The 15713-nt window shown below is 60.1% G+C and overlaps 1 protein-coding gene across 3 annotated transcripts in view; it reads left to right on the forward strand.

Moving 5' to 3' along the window:
• CUX1 (cut like homeobox 1) overlaps window positions 1-15526 on the forward strand; it is a 352520-nt gene extending 336994 nt beyond the window's left edge. For all 3 annotated transcript variants that reach the window (XM_032328409.1, XM_032328408.1, XM_032328407.1), the window contains exons 15-23: window positions 7846-7973; window positions 8577-8643; window positions 9212-9324; window positions 11401-11517; window positions 12677-12760; window positions 12976-13032; window positions 13400-13480; window positions 14252-14316; window positions 14603-15526. In XM_032328409.1, coding sequence (XP_032184300.1) covers window positions 7846-7973; window positions 8577-8643; window positions 9212-9324; window positions 11401-11517; window positions 12677-12760; window positions 12976-13032; window positions 13400-13480; window positions 14252-14316; window positions 14603-14672 — 782 coding nt within the window. In that variant the 3' untranslated portion in view covers window positions 14673-15526. The remainder of the gene's footprint in view (window positions 1-7845; window positions 7974-8576; window positions 8644-9211; window positions 9325-11400; window positions 11518-12676; window positions 12761-12975; window positions 13033-13399; window positions 13481-14251; window positions 14317-14602) is intronic.
• The last annotated feature ends 187 nt before the right edge of the window (window positions 15527-15713 follow it).

The following is a 15713-nucleotide window of genomic DNA, read 5'->3' on the forward strand; positions in this document are numbered from 1 at the left end:
CGCGAGAGAGAGCTCTGCAGAGTTGGTGGCTAGGTGGTCCATGTGCTCGTGACTGAGGTGGTTTCTCATCTTGAAATCTAGAAGTTTGGAAAATTGCCATCCTCACCGATGTGTGACGGGGCAGGGGAGATTGGTTTGTTGTGCAGTAATGTGTAGGTTTCAGAATGTGCGTTAATTTGTAGGTTTCAGAATGTGACGCTCCCCCATGTGGTACAGAAGCATGAGCTGTCATCCCTCCGGCGGGAGAAGCCCCCGCAAGCACGGGGCAGTCTCCTGCCAATGCCAGGTGCTCTGGGCAGCCCTGAGTCTCATCTGTCAGACCCGAGCGTGGCTAGAGCTGTCCCCAGATGTCTGCCCCCACGGAGGGAAGAAATAAGGATAAAACCGACCGAGCTCTGCCAGTCTGACGTTCTAAGTCTGACTCCCCTAACATTCTGCTACTTCTCCGATGGCTAGTTAAGGCATGCCCCCCCCCCACTCTTTAAAGATCTGTTAACTAAATTAAAATACAACATATAAAAAATATAAAAATAAAGAACACTTGGCACAAAGACTTCCAACCCAGAGAGTCTCCCCCGGTGCTTTTAAAGTAGGATTTAATTAAGCAAAACTCTAGTTGCCCATGGTTCCTTAGGCCTGGCTCTGTGTAAACAGCCAGCTCCCGAGACAGAGAAGGGAGCAAGGTTTTGTGCTCTGACTGCAACGGGGTGGTGCCCCCCCGCCCCGATCCAGGCAGAGTCTCAGCCTCCTTGTGTGTGGCCTCCCTCTCCCTGTGCTTAAGCGGGTTTGGACAAAATGATGTGCACTGTTTGATGACTCCAGGAAATAGGCTAAGGCCACCTGAGGACATGCACTTGACCCTTGAAAAACACAAGACTCAGGGGCGCCAACCCCCAACGCCGCTGAAAACCCACGGGTAGCTTTTGACTCCCGCGAAAGGTAACTGCTGACAGCCTACTGCTGACCTGAAGCCTTACCCCAGAACACAGTCGCTGAACGCGTATTTTGTGTTTATACGTATAATATCCTGTATACTTAGAATGAACTAAGCTAGAGGAACAAATGTTATGAAGAAAAGCACAAGGAAAACCCATTTACACTAGGGAACTGTAAAAAAAATCCGCGTGTAAGTGGACCTGCGTGATTCCAACCCGTGTTGTCCAAGGGTCAATCATCGGTGTGCGAGGCATCCGATGTGATCCTGTCCGCGTGTGTTTCTGAAAGGGCCTCTGAGCGGCTGCCTTGGGTTGGGGTACGTTGCCGTCGCCTCCACAATGCCTAGCGTGCCAGCTTCGGGGGGCACAGAGCTTGTTGGTCTCTTGGGCGTGGCATTGGTGCCTGGGCAGGGGCGCGGGGCCGAGCTGAGAACCCCGAGGGCTTGGGAGAGCCGTTTTGGTGTTGGTGCTGCCTGGGAGGGCTACTGGTCAGCAGACCCTTGATGTGCATCTGGCCCCCCAAGTGCGGGGGGTGCCACGTCGGCGGAAGTGGGAGGCGCAGCGTGTGCCCAGTGTGGGACGGGCATTCAGAAGCGACTGCCTCCTCCAAGAAGCTTGGGCTCTCAATGTCCAGAGGAAAGGCCTTTTTTTTTTTTCTTTTTTCAAGAACTTGGTCTGTGGACAGTTGAAAGGCTGCTCTGTTAGGGACAGTGGAGTGGGGGGCTCCGGGGAGTGAGGTTGGAGGACCCCAGTCGCTTCCCAGTGAGGCGCTGGGACCCTTCTGTGTGTGTGGTTGGGTGGCAATGCACTGGAGTCCCACAGTCTTCTCGCCCTGACTGGCGCGCGACCTTGGGCAAAACCTCGTCAACTCAGGAAACCCTTTCTGAGACAATGAATGAGCGTAGCTTCTCTGAGCTTCCATTTCTGTCTCTGCGGAGGGGGATGGAATAATGCCAGACTCGCGGGGCTGCCGCGGTGGGATGGGGGAGCGAGGGATGACCCCAGTGTTCATTACAGGGCCCGAGCCCAGGCAGGCGCCCAGGACCTGTTAGCGCTGGCGGTTGGCGTGGGCGTTGCGTCATCGAATTTGGAGGCTGGAGCAGCTCCCTCCAGTCAAAGTCGTTTCCACCTCGTGCTGGGGCCAGAGGAGCCCCTCCGTGGGAGTGCGGGCTAGCCAGAGCTCCGGTGGCTGCGGCCTGACCACCTCCAGTGGTGCGCAGGGGGGCCCGTGATGCCCGCATTTGGGCAGCCGAGTCCCCCACACCCAGCAGCTCTCTCTCTCCGGCCTCGGCTAAAAATTCAAGTCTCAGTTCCTGTGTGGCTGAAGCTGCCACACTGGGTTTGGCCACAGACAGGAAGGAAGTCCCCTTCCTGTGCCTCTGTCCTGGGAACAGGGGGGCTGCGCCGTCCGCAGAGCTGGTTTCCTCTTAGAGGCTCCGTCGGACTGAGGCATCTGCTGACGCTGCTCCCTGCCCCGGGACCCCCCAAACCCGGGAACCTCTCATGTTGGAGGAGAGCAGATTCTCTGGGATGGTGGTTCTCGAGTGGGGGAGGGGGGCGGACTTTGCCCCTTGGGGCGTTGGGCAGCGACTGGGGGCATTTGGGGCAGTGCCGCTGGCACCTAGAGGGAAGAGGACAGAGATGCTGATAGAAGGCGTAGGGCAGCCTCCTGACCCCCAACACAGAATGATGTGGCCCCAAATGTCAGCAGTGCTGAGTCAAGGAGGCTGTGGCTCCTTGACGGCCGTAGTCAGCAGATAGTCACCGAGAACCACCATGTGCCAGCGACGTGCTCCAGCAGCCTCAAGCGGCTCCCAGCCCAGAGGGGAGACAGAGCAGTGCAGAACCACAACCCAGGCCTTAAAATGGGAAAAGGCATTTGCAGGACATGGGGCGGGGGGTGAGGGGCACCCCCAAGTGAGGGGAAGCAGGGGCACAGAGTCTGCAATGTGACCAGTAGAGGGACAGTGAGCCCCGTGTACGGGCAGGGTGGGCAGGGGGCCTGGGGGTCAGCCACACTGTTGGCGAGAACGAAGCAGATTCTGGAGGGTTCCAGAGGGTTCTGAGTGAGGCCTGAGCAGTTACCGGCTGGCAGGACCAGCAGAGGCCAGCTGGCCAAGCAAGGCCCAGCCAGCTCGGACCCAGCCCAGGAGGCCGTGCCCCGGGAATCCCTTTGCAACCTTCCACCTAAAGGAATGGGTGCTTCCCCACTGGGAGGAATGGACTCAGCCCATCAGCTGATAGACATGGAGGGCTCACCGTGCCACTGACCCGCAGTGATAGTAAGGGACAAACAAGGAGCTTGCCTTTCAGAGGGGGCGGGCAGACAGTAGACTGAGTACAAGTGAATTACATAGTGCCTTAGTGGTCAATGTTAGAGGAGAAAAACCAGGTAAGGGGGACTGGAAAAGCAAGGTGAGGGGTGAAAGTTCTAAATCAGGTGGTCGGAGTAGGCCTCACCAAGCAGGTAGCATGAACAGAGTCTTGACAGAGGGGAGGGGGTGAACCATGCCCATGCCTGAGCTAAGAACATTCCAGGCAGAGGGGAAACAGTGAGTGCAAAGGTCCTGTGGTACTAAGGTGCCCGGGAGCCAGAATAGCTGAAGCAAAGCCACCACGGGCAAGAGTTGGGGGCAGCCAGGTCGGAGAGAGGAGAGAGACACAGGGCAGGAGATGGGGCCTTGTAGATCATCGTAGAGTTTGGGGTCCATTGGAGGGTTTGGACTGAGTGTGGTCTGATCTGACTGTTGGAAAGTCTCTCTCTGGCTGCTGTTTTGTGAGGCTCTTGTCATAAGAAACCCAGGCTATGATTTGCACCAGGTGGCGCAGTGGCCATAAGTGATTGGATTCTGGATGGTTTTTTTTGAGGGTGGAGCCGAAAACAGGACTGGAGACAGAGTAGATGGAGACAGAGGGGTAGAGAAGAGCCAAGGTTGGGCTTTGGGCTGAGCCAGTGAGCAGCGCCTGGCCTCTGCTCCCCCATCCCCGAGGACTCTACCTCCCGGGCTGTGCAAAGGGGGGCCTGCTGGGGCGAACGAAGTAGGTTCCAGGAGCAGGGATCGGGCTTCAGTTCAGACCAGTCTGGACTCCATGCAATGAGCTTGGGGAGAGGAGTGGCCCGGAGGACATGCAAGGTGGTTGGAGTGAAGGACAGAAGAGTGGCGTGTGGGGACAGCTCGCAGGTCCTGCAGCATTGGGAGCTTTGCAGGGAGACGTAGCAGCAAAGGAAAGACGGGGAGCGGCCAGCCAGGCAGGAGGCCCGAGAGGCCGCAGTGACCCGGAAGCCAGGAGTTGGCAGGTCGGGAAGATGAGGGATGGGGACACGGCGATGCATGAGGCCATGCGTGTGTGTTTCAGAGGGCAGCCCAACACGCTCCTGCGGCTTGTGGAAAGGAGCACATTAGCCGATGTCGCAGGAGAGAGGGAGGACCCTGGCTGGCCCCCCCGCCCCCGCCCCCAAGTAGGAGGGAGGGGCTGCGCCTACAGGAGCCCAGCACTCGTCTCTGGCCACCTGTGGGGACAGACAGGTGCAGAGATGGTGTGTGAGGAGCAGCCCCCATGCTCCCACCTGGCGTGCAGGTGGCTGAATAAAGAGGGTCCCCCTCTTGCGGGAAAGCCGTGAGCACGACGCCCCTGGGTCTGCCATCCAGTTGTGATAAGTTTTTGCATTTAATCGATCCGCAGTCGGAAATCGTGCCTTGGGCGCCTGGGTAACCGGTCAGTTAAGCGTCTGCCTCCGGCTCAGGTCATGATCCTAGGGTCCTGGGACCGAGTCTCGCATTGGTCCCCCTGCTCAGTGGGGAGTCTGCTTCCCCCTCTGCCTGCTGTTCCCCCTGCTTGTGGTCACTCTCACTCTCACTCTCTCTTGCTGCTCTTTCACAAACAAATAAAATCTTAAAAAAAAAGAAAAAGGAAGGAAGGAAATCGTGCCTTGACCTTAAGTCATAGCCAGGCTCCTTAAATCTTGACCTTGACTTTGCTTTGATTTCTTTCCCCGCTCTGTGAAATGCATCCCCGAGGCAGCCTTCCCAGATTCTTCCCAAAGGACGAGTTCCCATGAACTTTCCCGGGGTGGGGGGGGGGGGGCGGTCTGGCCCGTCTCACACGGGCCATCTTGCAGAGGTCTCTCTATCCCCCTAGCGTTTGTCTGTCCGTCACTCCCGCCCGCACACCTGCCCCCACCTGACCTCTCCCTCTCCGCATTCTGCTTGCGCCCTACTCCCAAGCACGCTGCCCCGCAGCAGGCCCTGCCCACCTGGCATCTGTGCAGAGTGGGCTCATTCCCAGGTCCCTCCACACCCCTGCCTCCACGTCCCACCACCACCTTGACCAGAGGCTTCGCTCCATCTCCTTGCTTAGCCTTTCTGGAGACCCCAAGGACCCCTCCTTACTCACCGACTGTCCCTCTTCAGCTTGGCACTTTGACACACTTTCTCCTGATTTCCCCCTGCTTCCTGCCACCTCCTCTCAGGGGCTTTTCTGGGACACCCCTGAAAATGTCAGCGTTCCTGAAAGTTCTGGCCATTCTCACTGCAGACTGTCTCTGGGCTTCCGTGTTCAGTGCCCTGGGGGGCTGGCCAGGGGGCGGGGGTCAGTCCTGAGCTCTCCGCAGCCTGCATCTCTGGCCTCCAGCCATGCATCCCGCCCCCCCATCCACATGACCCCTTAGCCACTCCATTAGTACCTCCTAATCACCGAAGGCAAACCGTGCGGCTGCTCACCCCTTCCACATTTGGGGAACCAGCTCCAGGCACGGGCCTCACCTCCTGGGTTCTGTATGACAAAGGGATCACAACTGTCTCCAGCACCTTCTACTGCCTTGCCCCAGTTCTGGTGGAGTCCAGCTCAGGACCTCCCTTGACACCAAGTGGTCTCCCAAAAAGGTGCCCCCCAGCTTCTTGGTCTGGCTGTTCCTTCCCCCAGCAGAGACAGAGGAAAGCATAGGGGTAACAGCCGGGGGACCCTGACACGGCAGATTTAAGTGGCTCCGGGACAGGGTCTCTGAGCAGGGTCTGTAACTGAGGTCTCTTCTTTGGGGTAGACGCCCACATGTGCAGCTGCTTCCCGTCCCCCAGTGTGGGGTGTCAGCTCGCTGCTAGGGTCCAGCTGGGCTCCTGGCCCTGCCTCTGCGGCCTCCGCATCCCACCACACCCGGGGCCTCCGTTCAGCCTCACCACATCACCTCTGCTGCCCTGCCTCGCCCAGCCCCTCCGTGTCTCACGAGCTCCATGCCGTCTGGGAGTGCGGGCCGGCTAGCCCTCAGCTCCGCCCAGAGCCACCTCTGGGGGGGAACGGCCACTCCCGACACTCAGCTTTGCTCCCCCCAGAGAGCCCCTCAACGGCTACCCCAGTGTCTGGGGGCAGGTGCAGCAGCGTTTGGCAGCGGCCTGGCACCCGCCAGCTGGGGCATGGGCACAAGTGCAGGGGAACCCCGGGCCGGGCACTCCGGGACCCCAGGGGCCTGACCAAGACCGTGCCGGTTAGAACAGCAGCGCAAGCAATCATCTTGCTGGTGCCTTATCGACCCTCGGTCCCCTCAGCACCAGGCTGCATGCACGCTGCCGGCTGGACCTCGGGCTCCCCCAACTATACCCGCCACCCCCACCCCGTTCTCCCTCCGTGACCTGACCCTGGGCCCTCAGGTCCAGCCTCTTCCCTGAACCCCATCTCGGGTCCCCCACTTCCACCAGCACCAGCCAGGCACCAATGCGTGAAGGCAGAAGTCCATTCGGGGCCGGAACCAGTGCAGACCCCGCTGTGGGGGAAGGGCTTGGACATAGCCAGGAGGGGACACCCTTGGGTTTGGTCCTGGACCAAGAGGCCTCCGTTCCTCATCTGTAAAAATGGGGGTCACCTTTTTTGGACTGACTGGCTTGTCGCGAGATGTGTAGAGCTTGGCGTGCAGCGGGCACCCAGGAGAGGGAGCAGGAAGGGCGGGGTGGGGTGAGGTCAGCGGCCCCCCACCCTGGCTCAGGACGCTGAGTGTAGCCAAGACCGGGTTGGCGGGCAGGTCAGCAGGCCGCGTGGTGTTGGGCAAATAAATCCCTGTGACAGGACGGGCAGAGGGCCATCCTCCTGGCTCCGTCCTAGCTTGGAGCCTTTGGGCATTTTTGGTGCCACAGAGCCCCCTGGTGGCCAAACAAGATCTACTGCTACCATTTAGAAATGAGACCTGGGCTGCGCCCCTCCCAACCCCCGGGGGCACCCCCTGTCCTCCCTGCTCCTGGCACCCACCCCTCCCCGGGGCCTGGACTTTCCAACACCTCTCACCCTCCAAAAGGACAGGAAAGTCTCCATACAGAATTATTTTGGGTTCGATTTTGTCGCAAAGACAGCCACTGGCACTTTAGTGGGGGAAGTCGAGACCGTGTGGGTCAGGGTATTGTGGGGGGGGGGGGCGCCCCATCCCCCTCACTGCGCTGGAGCCTGTCGGGGTAGGGGCCAAGCGGGTCTGGTGACAGCTCCAGAGGCAGGACCCCTCCCTCGGGCACCTCCTGCTGATCTCCAGCAGGCCCGCCCGTCCCCAGCTGCCCCTCCTTTCTCCCCCACTCCTACCTCTGGTCCTTATCCCAGAGCATCAGCCCTGGCAGAAACTTGGGGTGTGCTGGGTTCCATGTCCCTGCCTGGCTTGACAGAGGCAAAGTGAGGCCTTGAAAGGGCAAGGGGCCGGTCGGGCTGGCCAGGCTCCCGGCGGGTCACAGCAGAGCCGGGGAGAACCCTGGATCCCTACCCTGGGCTCCCTCGCCTGTCTGGAGAAGTTCAGAAGCGTGCTGAGTTCTTAGGGCCAGGAGTGGCCCAGCTGGCCGGTCTCCTGGTGGGCCCTCGGGCTGTGGGTCGGAGAGGCCGAGTGGGGAAGGCGCCACGGGCCACACCAGGTTCCCTCTGACGGCCATGTGTTCCTTTGACGCAGGGCGCTGCGCAGAGCTGCAGGTGCATGTCACTGAGGCCATGGCCACGGCAGCCGAGCAGAGGGAGCTGATCGCCCGCTTGGAGCAGGACCTTAGTACCATCCAGACCATCCAGCGGCCGGACGCCGAGGTGAGCCGCCCCCTCTGCCCCGCCCCCTCGCCACCCTGAGCTCTCATCCGGGAAAACCTCACAGGTTAACCAGCCGGCTCCTCGGGCCCTGCCCCCACAAGGCCCACAAGGCCCACAAGGCTGTCGCCCACAGCCCAGGTATCGCCTGCACACTTCATCACAGAGGCCCGGTTCAGGACGCCAGGCCAAAGGGCACAGGGCCAGGCTGGGACCTCCACCCGGAGAGCTGTGGGCAGAAGCCAGGCAGGAAGACCGACCCATCCCACAGCTAGAGGACCCGAGGCCCAGGGATCGTGGAAGGCTGGAGCCCACGGGGTCCTGGGGGTCACTTTGTCACCCACCGCATTTTCTAGAAGAAATGGGGCTCGGAGAGAGCAGAGGGGCCGGCCCAGCAGGGCCCAGTGGTCCGTGATGGCACCACCACAGGGGCCCTGCCTCAGGATCAACCCAAGGCCCAGCCTAACCTTTGGGAGCCCTTGTGGTCACCGGCCCAGTCCCGCCGCCAGACCGCCCCACCTGGTCCTTGCCCCCCGTTTGCTTGGCACCCTGAAAGGGTACGTTCAGTGACACATAGGGAATGGTTACGCCTGCTCCCCCCTACAGGGCGCAGCTGAGCACGGCCTGGAGAAGATCCCGGAGCCCATCAAGGAGGCCACTGCCCTGTTCTATGGTAAGGAGGGGCTGGCCCGTCTCCGACACAGCAATGGGCAGGGCGGGAGCAGGGAAAGGAGAAAGGGGGTGCTACAGTCTGAGCCGTGATCCCTAAAGAGCACCCCCTTCCTCCAAGAAGGTCAGGGCCCCCCGTCCTAGCAATGCGGCAGCAACCAAAGAGTGGGGCTGGGTCCGCCCTTCAATGCCTTAGCTTGACACCCCGCCTAGGACCGGGGCCCCCTTTGCCCTGCCAGTGGCCTTGTCGATGGCTGATGGGTCGTGGTGAGCTCCCCAGGGAGGCCTTGGCACAGGAAGAGAGACAGCCAGAGAGCTCCCAGCAGTGTCCTTTCGCTTCCCCAGGAACGGGGGGCCTCTTCCGACAGATGCGAGGGTCTCAGATCCTCGTATTGAGGGACGGGGGCCCTCCCCTGCTCGGATCCCTAGTCCCCTGGATAGCCCTTCCTTTCCACAGCCTCTCAGCACCTGTGCTCAGACACCTGTGCCTTGTACCTCATGGCCCTTGGCCAGAGCTCCCTCTGGGATGGGGCTATCGACCTGAGGACCCACCACTCCCCTCCACCTCCTAGGACCCTCGGCACCGGCGAGTGGCGCCCTCCCCGAGGGCCAGGTAGACTCGCTGCTCTCCATCATCTCCAGCCAGAGGGAACGCTTCCGTGCCCGGAACCAGGAGCTAGAGGCCGTGAGTTGCATTGTTCCCTCTCTTATGTCCCTTGGACCCACAGGCTTGGGAGCAGAGAGATGTGTCACAGACCATAAACCAGGCCCGGGCATGCGCACAGAGGCAGTGCACGCCAGACCCAGATTGCAGAGGGCCTGGGGACAGACCAGAAGTGTACCTGGAGGGGGCGCTGTCCCAGCCTTGGGGACTCTGCAGACTCCCCATCCCCCAGAGCCCTCCTGGGTCATCCCTGAGCTCTCCCGGTGCAAACAGGAGCCCGGAAGCTTTCCATCCTTCTCAGAGTCACTGCCTGAGCTGATGATGACATTTCTAGACCCTTCCTCTCCAACCGCACAGTGGACCCCCTGGGGCTCCCAAGCTCAGGCCAGGGAGAAGCCGACATTAACTGGGTGCCCACGGCAGGCAAGGCTGGGCCGGCCCCATCGGACCTCCTGTGATCTGCTTCAAAGGAGGGATGGTCGGCTCCGCCCCTCACAGCAGGGACTGGAACCGTTCAAACTCACTCCCCTCGGGGACTAGGGACAGCCACACAATGGAATGCTGGGCAGCCCTTAAAAGGAGGCCTTCAAAACAGATAAAGTGGAAAGAAAAGTGTTTTCGTATTCTACCTTTTGCTTTAAAAATCTAGGTTTTTTTCAATCAGGTACTAACTTTTTAAAAAATTGTGGTAAAACACACAACACATACAATTTACCGTCTTAACTGTTTTTAAGTGTACGGTTCAGGGGCATTAAGTACATTCACGCTGTTATACAAACAGCCCCACCATCCCCGTCCGGGAGCTTTTTTCCTCTTTCCAAACTGAAACTCTGTCCCCGCTAAACACGAACTCCATTTCCCCCCGCCGCCCCCATCCTGGGTTCACCACGCCTCTACTCCTCTCTGTGTCCCTTGACCACACGAGGACCTCATGTGAGTACAGTCCTACAGCAGTTGTCTTTTCGTGCTGGCGTATTTCGCTGAGCAGAATGTCCTCAAGGTTCATCTCTGCTGTAGCAGATGTCAGAAGGTCCTTCCTTTTTAAGGCTGAACAGCATTCTGTTGTACTGGGTACCTGGTTTTATTTATCCGTTCATCCGTCAAGGGGCCTTTGGTTTGCTCCCATCTTTTGGCTACTGAGAACCATGCTGCCGTGAACACGGGTGTTCCAGGTAGCTGCCCAGAAGTGGAATTGCTGAATCACGTGATAATTCTAGGCTTCTTTTGATTTTCTTCATTTATTTCACAGACAGAGATGACAAGTAGGCAGAGAGGCAGGCAGAGAGAGAGGGGGAAGCCGGCTCCCTGCCGAGCAGAGAGCCCGATGCGGGGCTCGATCCCAGGACCCTGGGATCATGACTTGAGCCAAAGGCAGAGGCTTAACCCGCTGAGCCACCCAGGCGCCCTAGGCTTCATTTTTTAAAAAACCGCCCTACTACCGTGTACCGTGTCCCGTGTACTTTTCAGTCCTGTTTAAATGTTTTAAACAGTATGAAGAAAACACCTATTTAGGCATTTGGATAAGCTGAAAACCGAGGTCCCCTTTTATTTGCTCCCGGATTGGCAAACATTAAAACCACGTAGCGTCTGACTCCATTTCTATGAAATGTCCAGAAGAGGCAAATCGAAAGAGACAGAAAGATTAGTGGTGACCAGGGGTTGGGGGAAGAGGGACGGAGTGATGGGTCGGGGGTTTCCTTTGGGGTCATAAACGTATCGTGGAGTGAGATTGCAGGATGGTTCACCATATTCACTGTGGATATACTAAAAAAAATAATAAATAAATAATCCTAAACACAGTGATGTTCGTTTCACGAATTACATCTCGCTAGTTCTTTCAAAGGTTGATGATACCATAAACAAACCGACTCAAGACATGAAGGAAACTGGCCCCAAATCTGTCTTCTGCTTGGGGTGGGGTCACAGGAGGAGAAGGGGACTTGCCAGAGTCTAGAAGGTCAGGGAGATGGCCACAGGCCAAGAAGGGGCTCCGGGTAGACGAGCAGGACCTGCACCGGTCTGGCAGCCTCTCCCCACTACCCTTTCCACCGTGGGCCTTGCCTGCCTGCCCACCTGCCCGCTGCCCCCCGCCCCCAGGAGAACCGCCTGGCCCAGCACACCATCCAGGCCCTGCAGAGCGAGCTGGACAGCCTGCGTGCAGACAACATCAAGCTCTTTGAGAAGATCAAGTTCCTGCAGAGCTACCCAGGCCGTGTAAGTGCCCTCCCCGATTGCGGCCCCAGGCGTACCAGGCAAGGAGAGAGGCCAACCAGGCCCTCCAAGGCGAGAGAGTTGGGGGCAGTGACCTGCTGGGCAGCACTGGGCCTAGGGACCCCCAGAGGCCATCCAGTCTGCCCTGCCTGGCAGCTGTGTTCCCTGAACTGAGGAAAGCCCCCATAGTGGAGGTTCTGTGCAGGTTCATTCATCATAGCCAGCCAGGAGGCGGTGAGGGGCAGCAGGAGGCAGGGCTGGTGGGCCCATGGGCCCGGCCGTCCCCTCTATGAACAGGAGTGATCCTCTAGTGAAGCCAGGATCCGGGGATCAAACCACAGGGCCATTGAGCAGGCCGGAGAGGCCCTGGGGAATCCGTATGTTTTAAACTCACATTCTTAAGAAACAAAACAAACAAACAAACAAACAAAAACCCAGATTTGGGTCCAATAACCCCCAAACCAATCAAGAAAACAGAAAAAAAACCCACTCACTCCATTCTGGGCATCTGAGAGCCCTCGCTGGCTTCTCTCAGCCCCCAGGCTTCACAGGGGACCCCCTCGTGGGAGGAAACCCTTCTGTGACTGTGGGGTGACAGGGTGGCCCATAGAAACGCAGGGAGCAGGGACCCTCAGGGTGGGGGCCTCCCCAGGACCAGAGCTCCCGCCCCCTCCCCCACTCCACCTGTTGGAGCTGCACTCGGGCCACCAGAGGGCGCCAGACTCTGCGCTAACTCGTACTTGGTACCCAGGGCCCTGCTGGGATGGGGGAGCCGGGCTCACCCCTCTGGTGCCTCCCTCTGCCCACAGCCACCCTGCAGGCTCCCTGCAAACCCCTCCCAGACCCACTGGTCCCCACTGGCCCCCACTGGCCTGGCCCTGTCTGTTATGTACACTCTGACCCTGGAGCTCAATAGGCTTCAGGTCCCTCTACCTGCCCCAAGTCACCCTGACCCAGAGCCCGCGGGGAAGTCTCCGAACCCGGGCACGACTCCCGGACGCGTGGCCCCAGCCACATTCATGCTGTCACCCAGCCTTCTCCCAGCTCTAGGGCGTGGTGCTGATGGGGAAACTGAGGCTCCCCTCTGCTCCTGCCAGCCTCAGGATGCCTTACCCCGGCCTTGTTCCCCCTGAATGACGGGGGGTCTCTCCCCATCACACAGAGCGGTGGCAGTGACGACACGGAGCTGCGGTACTCCTCCCAGTACGAGGAACGCCTGGACCCCTTCTCCTCCTTCAGCAAGCGGGTGTGTGAGCCCCCAGGGGCTGCTCCCTGGCCAGGCGGTGGGCGGGCCGCGGGGAAGCCTGCAGGACGCACCCTCGCTGGGCGAGCCTGGGGTGTCACGCTGAGTGGAAGGGGACAGCAGGGAGGACCCCGGCAGCCCCCTGCGGTCCCCCTCTGCAGCAGCCTGGGGCTTCTGGGGCCCTTGGGGGCCTCCCCTCATCCTCTCTCCCCCTTCAGGAGCGGCAGCGGAAGTACCTGAGCCTGAGCCCTTGGGACAAGGCCACGCTCAGCATGGTGAGTTCCCTCCTCTGCCACACACCAGAAGCTCTGACTCTGGGGACCTCCAGAGACACCTGCCTTCAGTGCCATCTGGAGAAGCCCCAGGGACCCCACCCACCCCTCATAGGTCCTGCTGAGACTGGCCATGAGGCCTAGAACAGGGTCCCTCTCCCTCCCGGACAGCTGCTGTTCCTGGAAGGTTCTGGAATCGTGCCACAGGGGCCTCCATTCCCTAGCATTCCTGTGGCCCAAATTCCCAGGCTACACAGTGGGAGACCGCTGCCCTCTCTGCAATGGGGCCCTCTCTGCAGGAACCTGGGGCAGCCCTCCAGGGGTCGGTGAGGCCTGCCCCACCCCCACGCCACACCTTGTTGCTCCCCAGGGGCGACTGGTTCTCTCCAACAAGATGGCGCGCACCATTGGCTTCTTCTACACGCTCTTCCTGCACTGCTTGGTCTTCCTGGTGAGTATCCAGGCAGGAGGCCAGGGATGCCTCCACCACGCTTCCCAGACCACCAAGGGCAGCCTGGCTCCCTGGGCTAAGCCCAGGCGACACTGTCTGCTCCTGGCCACTTCTGTCCTCTTCAAGGGGACGATGCCGAGCCCACCCCTCAGGCCCTCTGCCTGGGGCAGCAGCCCAGCCACTCTGGGGAAGGGGCCTGGCTGACTTCACCCACGGCCCACTCTGGAGGGCTTGTGGGAGGGCACGACCACGGTGGGGGCCCGAGGCAGGCGGGAACGCAGGTGTGCCTCACGTCACTAAGGAAAAGCCGGCTGGGCTGCACAAGCAGGGACATCTTGAACTGACTCTCCTGCAGTGCAGAGTGACCGTCCTGGGGACGTCGGCAAGTCCACTGGGTCAGGGAATCGGAGAGGGCAAGGCGGGCCCGTGGAAGCCTCCAGCCCTGGAGGCTCCCATCCCGAGTAAGGCCCCAGGGAGGGATGGCCCCTCCGTACTTAGCCTGGGCTCCAACTCTGTCCCCAGGGGCCAAAAGGTCCCGGCCTGCCAGTGTCCTACACAGCAATGGCAAGGACAGTACTGCCACGTCGAGGCCCGTCTGACTGTGTGTGAAACAGGCGGCCACAGGGGCATCTCTAAGGCCCTCCTGCCCTGGGGCCTGGGCCAGGACAATAGTCATGCACGCCCGGGAGGCCAGGCCCGGGGGGCTGGAGGGGGGCGGCAGGAGGGGCCGTGCGTCAGGACGGACAGCTCACTGTGTTTCTGCCTGGCCAGGTGCTCTACAAGCTGGCGTGGAGTGAGAGCATGGAAAGGGACTGTGCCACCTTCTGTGCTAAGAAGTGAGGACAACACCCGAGTCCCAGGGCCCTGCACTGACTCCCCCACCTGGCACCACTGAGCCCCTCCTGTGTTCCCCACCCCAGCCTTCCAACACCCCTTCCCCCCTCCCCCCCCCCCCCGCTCCCCAGCACCTCCCCTGTCACAGGGAGCACACCCCCTGGGGATCTCCGTTCCCCCTCCACACATGTGCGTGCGCGTGCATGCGGACGTGCACACACACACACACACACACACACTTCTCTCCTTTTTACCCTTGTTCTCAGCAAAGGTTTCTATCCCCAACAGGTTCGCCGATCACCTGCACAAGTTCCACGAGAATGACAATGGGGCGGCAGCTGGTGACTTGTGGCAGTGATGTCCCCGGGCCTCCCCAGCACATTGATGGCTGCACCCCCCTACCCCTTGCTTGTTTGGCTGCTTCTAATGACTTCGACTTCCCCAGAGAATTCCCCACAGAACCAGCCCTTGCCCTCCACCCTCCGGAGCCAGAGGTCCCAGGTCCCCCTGGAAACTCTTACGAGAATGTCAACCACATCAGGATCCCTAGGTCCAAAAAGCCCCCGAGGCCCAGCCAGGCTGAGTCAAGGGAGCCCCTTCAGCCCCAACCTGGGCTGGTGACCTGGCTCGGGCCCCATCCGCAGCCTGACCACTGGCCCTGGTGGCAGTTACCTCCCATCACCATCCATGATGCTGATTGGGTCCTCACTGATTCTGGCCATGCACAGTTCATCTGGGTGGGGTCCCCTGGGTCTCTCTGTGCCAGGTCTGAGCCAGGTCTGGGATCCCCTCGGGCTCCCCCACGATCTACCACCACCACTTTCCCTCAAGAGATAGAGGGCCCTTCCTCACAGGCCAGCAGGCTTTGTCACCAAGCCCACCCCACCCCAAAAAGAGGGGAAGCCCCGGAGGGCATAGGATAGTTTCTGTCACCTTCTCCCTGCCCCCAGACCCATTGTGATTTTTGCTTTCTTCTTTAGCAAGATATTTTAGCTTCTAGGCAAGGAGGGATCTCCAGTGAGCCCCTGTGCCCCAGGCTTTTCAGCCCTAAGGACTGGTCTGAGGGGCCCGGGTGCTTCTCAGCCAAGACAGAACAGACCGTGGCCCACCCTAGCATGGTCACCTTGGGGCCACTGGCTGATCTCCCTGAGGTAGAATTGCACTTGCGCGTTCAGCTTTGCACATTTCAAATAAACACGTAGTTGAGCTGTGCTGATGGCCATGCTCTGTGACTCTGGGGGGACAGGCGGCCGCTGGGAGCCCACAGCGACACGCCTGGGACCTGGGGCTGGACCTTTCAGGTGCTCTGCTGATGGGAGGCATGACCTTCAACTGGGAGCCCCCTTCCTTTGTCCGTCCCCCAGGAATTCCGTGAGCGGGTCCAGACCTTTGCTAGAAC

Source organism: Mustela erminea, chromosome 20, assembly GCF_009829155.1.
Source record: "Mustela erminea isolate mMusErm1 chromosome 20, mMusErm1.Pri, whole genome shotgun sequence".
In the NCBI taxonomy this organism is placed as follows: Eukaryota; Metazoa; Chordata; class Mammalia; order Carnivora; family Mustelidae; genus Mustela; species Mustela erminea.